Source organism: Hypanus sabinus, chromosome 25 (genome assembly GCF_030144855.1).
Source record: "Hypanus sabinus isolate sHypSab1 chromosome 25, sHypSab1.hap1, whole genome shotgun sequence".
Classification (NCBI taxonomy): Eukaryota; Metazoa; Chordata; class Chondrichthyes; order Myliobatiformes; family Dasyatidae; genus Hypanus; species Hypanus sabinus.
The window spans coordinates 20083139-20098896 of record NC_082730.1 but is presented as its reverse complement, the minus strand read 5'-3'; the positions used below and the strand labels follow the sequence as shown (position 1 = coordinate 20098896).

The 15758-nt window shown below is 43.1% G+C and overlaps 1 protein-coding gene across 3 annotated transcripts in view; it reads left to right on the top strand.

Moving 5' to 3' along the window:
* LOC132381075 (kelch domain-containing protein 8A-like) overlaps window positions 1-3693 on the top strand; it is a 51053-nt gene extending 47360 nt beyond the window's left edge. For 2 of the 3 annotated variants that reach the window (XR_009507917.1, XM_059950262.1), the window contains one exon: window positions 1-3693. Coding sequence is in view for 1 of the 3 variants with exons in the window: in XM_059950262.1 (XP_059806245.1) it covers window positions 1-71 (71 nt within the window). In the remaining 2 variants the exon portion in view is untranslated. The other variant, XR_009507918.1, reaches the window with a different exon arrangement.
* The last annotated feature ends 12065 nt before the right edge of the window (window positions 3694-15758 follow it).

Below are 15758 nucleotides of genomic sequence, written 5' to 3'. Positions count from 1 at the left end.
CAGTGCTATGTAGAGTTGAACTTGCGTGTGAAGAAGGACAAAGGTGTATCTTCTCGATTGGTCTTTGCTGAGAGAGGCTGGCCCCAGCACCCATATCAGATGGCAGATACATCCACCTCTTACCACGAAAGGTCCAGATGACGGAGAACGGGAGCAGAGGTGAGGCGTTAGATGTGCTCCTCGAAAGCGCGATCCACAGCAGCAGACTAGGTTCCCCGTGAGGTGGTGAAGATCTGGGCCTTACAGAGTGCTTCGAATACGCTATCTATCAAGGGGAGAGTGTGGCATTTCTTGATAGTAATTTTGTCGAGTCCCCTGTAGTTGATGCAGAGACAAAGACTCACGTCTTTATTTTCCATGAAGAATCCTGCACCAGCTGGTCAACTGAAGTGGTACAGTGTCGCTTTGGCATTTGTGACTTGTGTCTCAGGAAGGAAGTGGAAAATAGATTACCTCATGGAGGGCTGGTGCCCAGGATGAGGTCATTGCGTAGTCATGTGGTCTGAGGTGACAGGGTACTGGCTTCCCCTATACTGAAGGCAATGGCTAATTTCTGATATTCCTGTGGGAGTGTGGTGAGGTTGAGAGTTTCAGCGATCTCCATGGATTTATGGGATGAAGCCAGCTGATCTTGCAAGCAAGTGGTCTGGCAGGTAAGTCCCCAACTCAGCAGCGGATTCGATGACCAGGCAAAGTGAGTGGCATGAGTGGAGAGCCAGGGGTGATCCAATATGAGAGAAGTGTTGGATAAGTTGACAAGAAATTGGATGGACTTGTCATGCTCTGACCATCGCAGACCACAAGGGATATCCATCAATGGCCATATTGCAGGTGTGAGAGACAGGCTTGGTGGGGAGACCAAGCAGCACGCAAAGAGTCCGGTCCAGAAAGTTGCCTGCTCCGCTGGAATCCACCAGAGCCCCCTGTGTGGTGGAGTCGTCGGGGTGTGGAGAAGGACAGAGAGACTGGGTTGGGCTACGGTGCTGGAATAAGAGGCCAAGGGAACCTTACCAGGTTGAAGGCCCCTCATCTCTACCTGGTGGTGCTGTTTAGCCGAGCGCAGTGGGCATTTGTTGCGGTAAGTGCACAAGTTGTTCCTCCACTGACACTCATGCTCTTGGAGAGTTAGGGGAGATCTAACTGCCTGGGTTCTGGAAGTATTGGTGATGAGGGTCCTGCAGCCTGAAATGGTTCTGGGAATGGAACCGGGGTTCTGGCTCATGATCTGGAGGGTCTTGCCATAAGATACTTGTCAATTCAGAGGGCCAGAGTGATGCGGCTTTCTCGGTCGGGGGGCATCTCCCTTGTAGACAGCTCATTTTTCAAGTGCTCTGAGAGGCCGTGATGGTAATGAGCCAGCAGCACTTCTGCATCCCAGCCTCAATCTGCTGCTGGGGTCCTGAATTTCACAGTGTAATCCAGCACTGGCACAGGCTAAGTATCTGTTCTGCTGCCTCCCAACCACTCCCTGGATGGTTGAAAACCTGGCGCATCTCAGCAGCAAAATCTTCATATTTATTGCAAATGGTGGTTCTGTTTTCCCAGTTATCGGTGGCCCAGCTCAGAGCTCACCCCAGACAAGAAAGAGCTGACGAAGGCGTTCTGGGCTCGGTCTGTAGACCACAGAGATGGCTGGAGCTCAATGTATGATGCACGGTGAGTGGAAGTTGGAGTGTTCAGGCACTGGAATCTGGGCCTCTGGAAGAGGAGGTTGACTGGCGCAGAGTTGCTGTATCGAGACAGAGACTGGCAAGCAGATGTTCAATGGTTTCCTGCTGCTTTTGGATCATGTGCTCCTGTTGACGGATGAGGTCCTGTAGGCAAGCAGCTCTGCTGGTTCAATTGCTTGTTCACTCACCCTATCAGGAAATAAGGAGAAGGCTTGGCCCAAACGCAGAGACAATTTAGCAGCAGATGATATTTTACTAACAAACTGCAAAATAACAAGGTATGAGGGGTCGCAATATAACAAGGAAATTGAAGGCTAGGAACAACTGCTTCGAATGAGTGAACAAGTATTGTGGGTAAGAGCTGGGTTTAAATAGGCTGCAGGTGATGAGTTGGAAATGAGTGGTAGGTGGCTCCTGTTAGCTGGGTGGAGACTGGGAGGTGCCTGCCTGTGCGGGTTTGAATGAAGTGGCCAGTGAGTGGACTTTATTTTGGTTGTATGGGTTTAATCGAGCTTTAAAATGTTTCCATTCCTCAAGGAAGTCAAAAGCTAGAGTTATACATGTAGGACAATCAGTAATCAATCTAGTAGGGGACATAATGATAAGAGAGGAATTTGGGAGTCACTTTATCTGGAGAACAGAGAAGCAAAGATGTTAGGAACATGCCAGACGCACAGCTACACAGCGACCTAGACTAACAATGCAAGGAAGTGATCGCCATCTGATCCTTCATTTACATTTATGATCCAAGTACTTTCCCTTCCTCCACCGCCACTCCCACTACATCACTTGTGGCTTTTCTTGGCTCGTTTTGGTACAATGGTTATGACCCAGTGTTCTTTTAAACTTCCTGCTTCATCTCAAGCTTAAATATACGTCCACATTCTTTGCCAGTTCATTGAAATCTATAAAAAATGGGAGTTGATACTTCAGTGCGGGATCTAATGTTGTGCAAATGAAGCGAGGAAAGACACAAGATTGGGTATGTGATCATTTCCTTGCATTGTTGGTCTCGGCCACTATTCAAATGTGACTGTTGGCTGCTTAGCCCAAGCAAAGATACCTAAAAACTGCTTTCCAATTGCTTCCAACTCCATATTTCCTGCGGTCTAAAAGATTTTGGCCAGATACCTATCTTGCATGGAGCTGCATTGCTTGCAATCCAAATACAACTTAGAGTTTTTTTTTTGTCTTTGTGGGGGTGATTATAATTGAAATTATCTTAATCAAATAACGAACTACTTCTGGATACGCACTTGAATATCAAGGTGTTTACCAATATCCAGCCCTGAGTATGTGGACTTGTATGCAAAAAAATTGGCCCATTGAAGGAGAAATACTTCAGTGACACCTTCAACAAGAGATTGCAAGATGTCTTGCAGCCCAAGAGCTGTAGCTTGAGGATCCTTGGGGTCTTCTAAGTGTGAGAATTCCCCAGAAAAGATGTGGTGAACCTTTTAGAAAGCATGTTCCCAAACTGGTGATAATCTTTAAAAAAAAGTCTCTTGTATGCCATGGCAATTTTGAGCAGATGTTATCATTGATTAATGAATTACTAAGAATAATTATTGACAGCTTTAAGGAAAAAGGATGAGTCATGCTGCTTATTTACGGGTACTCTTTGTTTTACATGTATAACAGAGACAGATTGAACTAAATGAAGTATTTTAGAAAAACTGTTCAAAAATGATCATCTTTTAAAAAACACAATTGAAAAAATAACATAATTTCTATATAGTATTGTTACTGTAACCATTTACAAGGAGCTCAGAGACCTTGGCTTTGACCCTGCCTTGTGCAGTTGGATCCTGGACTTCCTGTCAGATCGCCATCAGATGGTAAGAGTGGCCTCCCTCACCTCCACCCCTCTGACTCTCAATACAGGAGCCCTCAGGGCTGTGTACTAAGTCCCCCTCCTTTACTCCCTGTATACCCATGACTGTGACGCCACCCGCAGCTCTAATCTGCTAATTAAATTTGCCAATGACACTACATTGATTGGCCTTATCTCAAACAATAACAAGGTGGCCTACAGGGAAGAAGTCATCTCTCTGACACAGTGGTATCAAGAAAACAACCTCTCCCTCAATGTCACAAAAACAAAGGAGCTGGTTGTGGATTACAGGAGGAATGGAGACAGGCTAACCCCTATTGACATAAATGGAACTGGGGTTGAGAGGGTGAACAGCTTCAAGTTCCTCGGTATACACATCACCGAGGACCTCACATGGTCTATACACACCGTGTAGTGAAAAAGGCACAACCACACCTCTTTCACCTCAGACGGTTGAGGAAGTTTGGTGTGGGCCCCAAATCCTAAGAACTTTCTACAGGGGCATAATTAAGAGCATCCTGACTGGCTGCCTCACTGCCTGGCATGGGAACTGAACCTCCCTTAATCGCAGGACTCTGCAAAGAGTGGTGCGGACAGCCCAGTGCATCTGTAGATGAGAACTTCCTATGATTCAGGACATTTCCAAGGACAGGTGTGTAAAAAGGGCCTGTAGGATCATTGGGGACCTGATTCACCCCACCCACAATCTATTCTAACTGCTGCCATCCAGGAAATGATACCGCAGCATAAACGCCAGGACCAACAGGCTCTGGGACAGCTTCTTCCACCAGGCCATCAGACTGATGAACTCACACTGATCTGAGTGTACTCTATATTACATTGACTGTTCTATTTATTAAAAATTACTATGATTGCACATTTAGACAGGAAATGTAAAGATTTTTACTCTTCATGTTATATGAAGGATGTAAGAAAGTCAATTCAATTCATTACCATTCAAATACTGATGTGTACACCAGATCTGCGAGAATTTCAAAGCATATCATCCAACATTAAATGTTCTCATAACTGTCCAGCTGGTGCCAAGCTGGCATGCAACACTTCCTGTAAAAACATTTCACTGCCCTTGGGTTCTGAAAAATAATTTGCTGCTTTATTTGGCAGGAAAAATAATCATTACACTAATTTTTATGGGTGAGTTTTAAAGAATCAAGTGACAACACTGCATGTCACTTGCCAGCAAAGATTTTGAGTGTGCCATCTCTACAGTACAACATTATTGAATTCTCCACTGGGTTCATTAGTGACCACGTGGCTTTGAGTTGTGATCTTACCAGCGTGCAAACATCTCTATTATTCTACTAAATTCTTTATAAACTTTTAAGTCCTTTTGGGTCACCCATCAGTTTTACTTTTCCAAGGGAAAAACACCACAGTTCAATCAGTTCTGAATGGTTTTAACCTCTTACTTCAGATACGAGAGGGTCTTTTAAGAAACTCCTGGATAGGTACATGGAGCTCAGAAGAATAGAGGGCCATAGCCTAGGTAATTTCTAAGGTAAGGACATGTTCGGCACAGCTTTGTGTTCTGCTGTTTACCCTCTCAAACCCAGATCCATTGATGTCAATAGGGGTTAGCCTGCTACCATTCCTCCTGTAATCCACAACTAGCTTCCTTTGTTTTTTGCCACATTGAGGGAGAGGTTGTTTTCTTGACACCACTGTGTCAGATGTCTTTTTCCCTGTAGGCAACCTCATTATTGTTTGAGATAAGGCCAATTCGGCACAGGCCGTATTGTGCTGTGGGTTTTCTATGTTTCTATATAATGCAAAGTGTAACAAGGCCTATAAACCAGAGCAGCCCCCTGGTTTATGTACTTAATTAAGTTGCTGGGATTTAATTGTTGATTGGCCTAAGTTATTGCAGTCAGGAGTATTTTCAATTAACAAGGTAACAGATTGTTCATTTACACTGTCACTTTATTATTAGAATGTCAGCAAAGAAAGCTTTGGTTTACTTTGAATTTTGTGTTTTAATCCCTATTTTGCATTATCTCTTCAAATTTATTTGAAGAGCAAAGTCAAAGAGGATAAAGTTGACACTATCACTCTGCAGTTCAGTGGTGTCAAAGTAATTTCACACCACAACCTGCAGCTGGCTCCCTAATTTTCACTACCCCACAGAGTGTTACTTTAGCTCAAAGCCCTTCTTCCACTGTAAGGGGATTGGAGAGGTAGGGCATGTGAGGGTCCAGATTGAGTATAGCCAGTTTCCTCATGGGTGCTCCCGCAATAGCTCAGACAAGTGTTACCGTAAACACAAGAGATTCTGCAGATGTTGTAAATCTTGAGCAACACGCACGAAATGCTGGAGGAACTCAGCAGGTCAAGCAGCATCTGTGGAGGAGACCTGAGAATGTTCTTCAGGACCTGATGAAGGGTCTCGGCCCGAAACATCAACTGTTTATCGCCGTCCAAAATGCTGTTTATGCAAACAGCATCATGTATGGAGGGGAATAAAAGGCAAGCGTATGCAAACAGCATTTACAGTATATAAGCATATATATTGTTTACACTGTATATTTATAACACTGTTTATATTGTAAATACATGTAGGTATTTATGTATATGTGCACATTTTATTCCATCTTTGTACCTTAATCTCTAACTTTATTCATTATATAATTCTTTATATTTGCTGAATGGTTTTGTCGCATGTCTGACCAACACACCACAGTAAATTACTCATACATGCCACTGTATATGATGAATAAAGCTTACCCTTGATCTTGTGTGTGCTGCTCAACAAGAGCCCTCTGCAAATTTTGATGGTATGTCTTTACCGGTGGGGGAAACCTGTCTGTTTCAGCAGAGCGAACAAAGCCAACCTGGCTTGGTACAACGTCCCCGAGCTGCGTCACGAAATCTGACATGGAGCAGCACAAGGGGATGCGGGGACACATGATCAGAATCTCAGTTAGAGGGTTGCTTCTTCAGTGGGTTGTAGAGTGCGGTTGGGTGTCAGGTTGGAGATACGTCTCTACCAAAGGAGGTGTAAGGTGCTCCTTCCCTCCGCTAGCCTGCAGGTCACCCTTGGGTGAGGTGTATCATCAGCTTAGCCCCCCCCCCCTCCAATCAGGGTCACATGAAGCCTTGGTAGCTGGTGGTGGATGGTCGTAAAGCAACTGGTGCATATCACAAGTCCTGGTTATGCAACCACTGATACCAGGTAGACAATCTCCGAAGATTGTTGATAATGGTTGAGGTCACCCGTCTAATAAAGACACTGTCCAGAAGAAGGCAATGGCAAACCACTTCTGAGGAAAAACTTGCCAAAAATGATCATGGTCAAAAGACCATGTGTGCATACATCACATGACATGGCACATAGTAATGATGATAATAGAGAGCAGAGGTTTAACAAGAACATTCCACAGCGTAAGGCCTGACACTGACACCAGTGATGGAAGAGGCCAGAGGAACCAATTGCTAATAGCTATAAAACTGGAGCCGTTTAAAGAGAGAGTAAAGGGAAGAACAAGGAGATAGAGGGCTGTAAATCAGAAGGACAAGAGTCTCTGCAGATGCTGGAAATCCAGAGTAGCACACACAAATTGATGGAAGAACTGAGCAGGTCAGGCAGTATCGATCGAAAGGAATAAACAGTCGACGTTTTGAGCTAAGACCCATCATCAGTACTCTTGTATTGTTATTATCCTCTTGCCTGTAGTATTCTAATACCCTATTATCACCAATCTGTTCCCACACCTCAATGCACACAGCAAGAGCAGTTGTTGCTAATCTGCGAATTGGCGAGGATTTGGTGGTGGTGTATGATAATCACCTGTGAGATACAGGAGGGCAGAATTGTGTTAATTTGATAGTTTCACAATGAAAATTTGGGTGTGAATGAGATTAATTCCAGTTTCAGTATTGGGATGAAATCTGTTGTTTTGCCACGGCATACAATACAATACATAAACAATTACTATAAATTACAATAAGAAAATGTAAAAAATAAATAGAGAAAAGAGTAAAATAGTGAGGTAGTGTTCATAGATTCATTGTTTAGAAATCTGATGGCGGGGGAAGAAGCTGTTCTGAAAACATTGAGTGTGCATTTTCAGGCTCCTGTACCTCCTCCTCGACAGTAGTGAGAAGAGGACATGTCCTGAATGGTGAAGGTCAATAATACATCCAGTTTCTTTGTTAGTGTGTAGATGTTTCATTGGAAGTTGTCGTTTTTGTATTCATTTTTTCTCCCCAAAGTCTCTGATTTCTGTGTCTCTCTAAGAGTTTCTTAAATGCCCCTGAAGAATCTGCCTCTACCATCACGACTGGCAGGGCATTCCACACACCCTCCCCTCTCTGTAAAAAAAGAAATGTACCTCTGACATCCTATACTTCCCTGTACTATACTTAAATAAACCAGTGTATTAACCATTTCCACCCTGGGAAAAGACTCTGGCTATCCACTCACTCTATGTCTCTTATCGCCTTTATCAAATTATCTCTCAGCTCTAGTTTCCACCTAGGTTCCAAAAGTGTCTGGTCCCAAGTGTACAGAAAGTGAATGGTAGAATTTGGGGGCACTTGGTGTGAATGGGGTGGCAAGTAGTGTGTGGAGAAAATTAGCGGGAGAATGAGGTTGCCTGGTGACCATCATGGTCTTGATGGACCAAATGATCACCACCAGTGTGGCAAGGGGATATGGTAAATAAAAATCCAATTATGTACTTTTTTTCTTTGTTTTCCTTTCCCAAACTGAAACGAACCCTCAGCACTTGAATTAAGAGGCAATGCTCTACTAAATGAGCCAGTTAGGTTCCCAACATAATGAGAGAGTGAACATAATGAGGGAGTTGGTAACAAAGAGCACTGAAGGAGAGGGCTCCAGGGAGCCAACAGTAGAACCCACTGTTGATGTTTCTCAGCAGGTCGAGCAGCATCTATGTGGGGGAATCAAATCTGCATCAAGGTTTTGAGCCAGAACATCCTCCCACAGATGCTGCTCAATCCATTGACTTCCTCTAGCAGATTGTCTGTTGCTCCTGATTCCGGCATCTGTAGTCTACAATAGAACCCCAATATGCAATCATCACCAAGGTCCATCATCACTGTGCTTGTTGGCTTGAGTACGTGGCTCAGCAGTATATTAGTTTTAAACTTCTCTTCCTTGATTTTATATACCCTCATATGTGTGTGACCTCCGTAACCTTGCCCAGACCCTGCTCTGTTTCAATTCTGCCAACTTGTGAGCACTGGATTCATGTCTTCTACAGCAGTGGCCATACCCTTGCCTGCCAAGACTCTGGGCTTTGTAATTTCCCAAGTAAGCATCTCCATTTTTTTCTATCACCCTCTTTAACCCTTTGACAAAACTTTGGCCATCAATCCTAATTTTTTCTCCTTTTTCATTCATTATCTGCCATATAGGCAATCGTGCTCTTTCCGTGACCATGATTTTTCTTGGCAATTTTTTCTACAGTAGTGGTTTGACAGTGTCATCTTCTTCTTACAAGACGGGTGACCCCAGACATTATCAATACTCTTCAGAGATTGTCTGCCTGTCATCTGTGGTCGCATAACCAGGTTTGTAATATGCACCAGAGCTCATATGACCTTCCACTACCCGCTCCCATGGCTTCAAGTGACCCTGATCAGAAGGGTGAGTTAAACAGGTGCTACACCTTACTCAAGGGTGACGTGAAGGCTATCAGAGAGAAGGTTCACTCTTCACCTCCTTTGATAGAGACATATCTCCACCCTGCCACCTAATTATTAGCTCACTCAAATTTTATTTTACACCAGGCTTGTGAGGCCTTTTTTGTGGACTTACCACCTTAAAGTCTTTTTTTTAACCAAAATGCAAATTGTCGATCTATTTGCATGTCTATTCTTTGTTGTTATGCTACATGTCATTGGTTTTAGCAAATGTTCAACGAAAAAAGTACAGAAAGTAATCACGAGGAAATCTGCAGATGCTGGAAATTCAAACAACAACACACACAAAATGCTGGTGGAACACAGCAGGCCAGTCCTGACGAAGCGTCTCGGCCCGAAACGTGGACCGCGCTTCTCCCTATAGATGCTGCCTGGCTTGCTGTACAGAAAGTAATCGCATTGTTTTCATTACTTATGGTGTTAGCTTGGAAGGATGTTCTGAAACACAAGAGATTCTGTAGATGCTATCAATTTTGAGTAACACACACAAGACGCTGGAGGAGTTCAGCAGGTCAGGCAACATCTATGGAGGGGGGATAAACAGTCGGCATTTTGGGCTGAGGCTCTTCTGAATAGTAACAGGGATATCAAGGAGCAGATAATAATAGGGTTGTTGTGATGGGAGATTTTAACTTTCCTAATATTGATTGGCATCTCCTTAGCGCAAGGGTTTTAAAGGAGTTTGTTAGGGGTGCTCAGGAAGGCTTCCTGACACTATATGTAGATAAGCCATCTAGATATTCAAAAGAAAAAGATTCAAAGCTTTATTGTCATTATAACCGTACATCAGCTCTGCAGGGCAGAATGAGACAGCGTTTCCAGCAGCAGTGCAATCATAACATAACAAACGCAACACTAAATAATAAACATAACAATAAATAGTAAAACACAACAGCCACATGTCAGTTAAAAACAAGTTATAAGTGTCCAGTGCAAGTTAAAAGTGTCCAAAGCAGAGTCAGGCAGAGCAGCTACCTAGCAGTCTGACTGCCTGTGGGAGGAAGCTGTTTAGTAGCCTTGTGGTTTTAGTTTTGATGCTCCTGTAACGTTTACCTGATGGCAGAAGAACAAACAGTTCATGGAGATATGGTCTGGTATTGGGAAATGAATCTGGTCGGGTGTCAGATCTCTCAATGAGAGAGTATTTTGGAGGTAGTGATCATAACTCTATCTCCTTCACCACAGCGCTGGAGAGTAATAGGAGCAGACAATTTGGGAAACATTTCATTAGCGTAAGGGGAAATGTGATGCTATTAGGCAGGAACTTGGGAACATAAATTGGGAGCAGATGTTCTCAGGGAAATGCACGGCAGAAATGTGGCAAATGTTCAGGGAACATTTGCCTGGCGTTCTGCGTAGTTACATAGTTCCATTGATACAGGGAAATTTGATTAGATTCAACTTTATTGTCATTGTACCAAGTACAGATACAAAGCTAATGAAATGCATCTAACCAGAAATGCTAAGAATAATGTTATTTACATAATAAATGCAAATAAAAAGTAAGTGCTACATCTCACAAACATAAAAGTACTGAGATGTACAATATGGGTGCAATACTGTTTAGCACTGTGATGTGAGGCTCAGCGGGGTCACAGCCTCAGGGAAGAAGCTCCTCCTGTGCCTGCTGGTGCTGTAGCAGAGGTTCCTGTAGCAACTACCGGATGGGAGGAGAGTAAAATGTCCATGGTTAGGGTGAGATGCATCCTTGATGCATCACTGCCCAGGCAATGTTTATGGTAGATGCTCTCAACGGTAGGTAAAAGAACAAAACATGGTGTACAAAGGACATAGAAAATCTGGTTAAGATGAAAAGAAAAGTTTACAAAAGGTTCAAGAAACTAGGTACTGTTAGAGTTCTTGAAAATTACAAGGGTGCCAGGAAGGAGCTCAAGAATGAAATTAGGAGATTTAGAAGGGGCCATGAGAAGGCCTTGGCGAGCAGGATTAAGGAAAATCTCTTTCTACAAATATGTGAAGACCAAGAGGATGAGTGTGTGAGAATAGGACCAATCAGGGTCAATAGTGGAAACGTGCATGGAGCTGGAGGAGAAGGCGGAGGTACTTAATGAATACTTTGTTTCAGTATTCACCAGAGAAAAGGACCTTGCCAACATGGGGATGACTTACAGCAGACTGAAATTCTTGAGTGTATAGACATTAAGAAAGAGGATGTGCTGGAACTGTTGAAAGGTACAGTATAAAGTTAGATGAGTCATTGGGACTGAACAAGATATACCCCAGGCTACTGTGGGAAGTGGGGGAAGAGATTGCTGAATCTCTGGCAATGATCTTTGCATCATCAATAGTGATGGGAAAATGACCAGAGGTTTGGAAGGTTGCAAGTGCTGTTCTCTTGTTCAAGAAAGGGAGTAGAGATAACCCAGGAAATTATAGACCAGTGAATCTTCCTTCAGTGGTGGGCAAGTTTTTGGAGAAGATCCTGAGAGGTAGGATTTATGAGCATTTGGAGAGACATAATCTCATCAGGGATAGTCAGCATGGCTTTTTCAAGGGTAGGTTGTTAAGAACTGAATTCTTTGAGGATGTAACAAAACACATTGATGAAGGTAGAGCAGTGGATGTCACATATATAGATTTTGGTAAGACGTTTGATAAGGTTCCCCATGTGAGGATGATCCATGGGGTCCAAGGAGACCTTGCTTTGTGGATCCAGAATTGGTTAGCCCACTGAAGGCAAAGGGTAGTTGTGGATGGTTTGTATTCTGCATGGAGGACAGTGACCAGTGGTGTTCTGCAGGGATCTGTTCTGAGACCCCTTCTCTTTGTGGAAGTAGAAGGGTGGGTAAGTAAGTTTGCTGATGACACAAAAGTTGTGGATAGTCTGGAGGGTTGTCAGAGGTTACAGAGGGACATTAATAAGTATGCAGAACTGGGCCGAGAAGTGACAGATGGAGTTCAACCCAGATAAGTGTGAAGTGGTTCATTTTGGTAGGTCAAATTTGAAGAAAAAATATAATATTAATGGTAAGACTCTTGGCAGTGTGGAGGATCAGAGAGATCTTGGGGTCCTTATCCATAAGACACTCAAAGCTGCTGCACAGGTTGACAGTGTTGTCAAGAAGGTGTATGGCCATAAAGAGCTCAGCATTGAGGTCAAGAGCTGTGAGGTAATGTTACAGCAATATAAGACCTAAGTTAGACCCTGCTTGGAGTACTGTGTTCAATTCTGGTCACCTCATTACAGGAAGGATGTGGATACAATAGACAGGGTGCAAAGGAAATTTACAATGATGTTGCCTGGATTGGAGAGCATGCCTTATGAGAATAGGTTGAGTGAATTTGGCCTTTTCTCCTTTGAGTGACAGAGGATGATAGAGGTGTATAAGATGATGAGAGGCATTGATCATGTGGATAGCCAGAGGCTTTCTCCCCAGGGCTGAAATGGCTAATAAGAGGGCATAGTTTTAAGGTGCTTGGAAGTCGGTACAAGGGGATGTCAGAGGTAAATTTTTGACACAGAGAGTGGTGGGTGCGTGGAATGCACTGCCAGTGAAGGCAGTAGAGTCGGATACAAAAAGGTCTTTTAAGAGTCTCTTAGATAGGCACATGGAGCTTAGCAAAATAGAGGGCTCAGCAGTAGGGTAATTCTAGGCAGTTTCTAGAGTAGGTTACATGGTCGGCACAACATTGTGGACTGAAGGGCCTGTAATGTGCTGTAGATTTCTATGGTATATGGTCTAAGCACTGAAAAACAAACATTAATTATTCCTTATTTCCTATCTCCTTCAAGTTAAACAGTATTGTGGGGAGTTAAAACACTTATTACTTTTTTCTGAAATGGAAGAATTGTTTCAAAATTATTTCTAAGGTTTTGTATTGTAGTTAATGACCCATTTAAATTGGTTTTCGTTAAAAGAAAACACTTGTGACATAGTTAATTATTGGTCACATCAGAATCGTCAATCTGCAAAACTGCAGGTGATTATTTAACAATTTGTTTGTCGATGTCTAATAGTCAGAATGCTCCTCGTCTTATCTCTTGCTATTTTATTGCACAGACCGCAAAGCTACATTTAATTCCCATTTCCCATTTCCAATTGCCTTGACCACTCGGTTGGTTTGTTAGATCTTCTCAAAGGGCACAAAGAGTCAATTGTATGGGACTGGAGTTCCTAAATTGGTTCAGAGTTTCTTGTTAAAAAAAATAGTGGCTTTCAAGGCCGTTTCTCTCTGGTGTTAAAAGAGTTATTGAATCCCATGAGAACAGGTGCTAGAAAGTACATCCCCAAACTGAAATTAGTAGAATCAAGTTTGAAGACAGAGTGCTATACGTTGATGATATCTTAACATGGACTTCAAATTACTGATTGTGAATGAGTATCTCTGTTGTGAAGTTTCTTAAGATATTGTAGTCTTCAACTTCCTTTCTCATTGCCAGATTATAATAATTTTTGGAAGCTCATCGCAACTAATCTACGTGGAATCCGCTGCCGGTGGTGGTGGTGGCAGTAGCAGCTACATTAGGGACATTTAAGAAACTCTTTTGGTTAGGCGCAGTCATGAGGAGATGTGGCTTACTTGCCGGTTGAAAAGCCACATGTCAGTCATTAGCCCATTTGAAAGTTGCGACTGTTCTTTCCCATTGGCTGGTTTGTGAGCTTATTTCTGGTTCCAGGCGCATCAAGGGTATAAGAGTAGCACTTGCAGGAGGTTTGCCCTCTTTCTTTCCTGCCGTCCCTGAGTCCCACGCCAGGCTGAAGTCACAACCAGACCATTGATAAGAGCATTGCAGGCAATGCTGCACCCCCAACCCCCTATGTTTAGTTAACTATCCATTCGTAGCATGCTCACTTCTTCAGCTTTATAGTTTAAGGAGATTTAACGGCGTACCCGCTAAATTAAAGGGTAACTGAGTGTCCTGTATTGTGGTTTTGGGTCGTTCAGATGAACGCTTGTTTAGCTAGGCAGCCGGTTTAGTGTTTCACTGTTCATTTTTAAATAAATAGTTAATGTACCCATTTTAAATCTGTGTTTTGTGTTTCACTCATTGGATCCTTGAAACTGCCCCTCACATTACAGGGAGGGGTTAAATTGATCTTTACAGTGGGTTAAAAGTATGGTACAACATCTGGTCTGTACTGTGCCGTATTGTTCTAAATTCTCTGTAACTCTCCCTGTAACTCGGGCCCTCAAGTCCTGCAACATTCTTGTGTGTCATTGTGCTCGTTCCAGCTTAATGAGGTCTTTCCTATAATGGGGGCAGCCAAAACGGTACACAGTACTCCAGATGTGGCCTCACCAACACTGTGCACGACTGCAACAGAAGTCCCAGCTCCTATGTCAGTACCCTGGCTGCTGAAGGTTGACATGCCAAATGCTGCCTCACCATCCTGTCTACTTGTGACACCACTTTTAGGAGGTGTAGAGAAACTTGGTGGTAGTTGGGAAGATAAGTTAGCAGGTACTTGTCCTTGAACTGGAAGCCACCATATACCATGACTACACTTGGCCCAAAAGTAGCACCAGCAAGGCATGTCAAAGCTGAATCTGGCTGGAGTGGGTAAACTCAACCAGCTTTCAAATGTATGTCTTTTTTTTTTGCATCCAGTTTCTTTTTCCCACTTTTACAGTTATATAATGCTTTATTCTCTGGAGCTCAGAAGAATGTGTTGGGATCTTGAGGGTGACATCATTAGCTGGGTAAGTGTAGTGTTGGCATAAGAGGATAACCATGTAGGGCTAAAATAAGAATTCCTATTCTGCGAAGGTGGTGATGAATCAGCATATAGGTTGAAAATCTGACTGAGTGGGGCCACAACACCAACATCTAAGTCAACGTCAGCAAGACCAAGGAGCTGATTATTGAGTTCAGGAGGAGGAAACCAGAGGTCCTTGAGCCAGTCCTCATCGGAGGATCAGAGGTGGAGAGGGTCAGCAACTTTAATTCCTCAGTGTTGTCATTTCAGAGGACTTGTCCTAGGCCCAGCACTGAAGTGCAATTATGAAGAAAGCATGGCAGTGCCTTTGCTTCTTTCGGAGTTTGCAAGATTTGGCACGATATCTAAAATTTTGACAAACTTCCATAGATGTGTGGTTGAGAGTGCATTGACTGGCTGTATCAGAGTCTGGTGCGGAAACACCAATGCCCTTGAACGGAAAAGTCTACAATAAGTAATGGGTACATCTCAGTCCATCATGGGTAAAGCCCTCCACACCACTGAACACATCTACATGAAGCACTGTCACAGGAAAACACCATGCATCATCAGGGACTCCCACCACCTAGGTCATGTTCTGTTCTCACTGCTGCCATCAGGAAGAAGGTACAGGAGCCTCAGGTCCCACACCACCAGGTTCAGGAACCAAAGCTGTTAACTTCACTTGCCCCGTCATTGAATTGTTCCCCAACCTATGAACTCACTGTGAAGGACTTTTCATCTCATGTTCTCCATATTTATTGTATTATTGTTATTATTATTATTATTATTATTATTATTATTATTATTATTATTATTATTATTATTATTATTATTATTATTATTATTATCATCATCATCATCTTCTTATTTCTTTTTGTATTTGCACACTTTGTTGTCTCCTGCAAA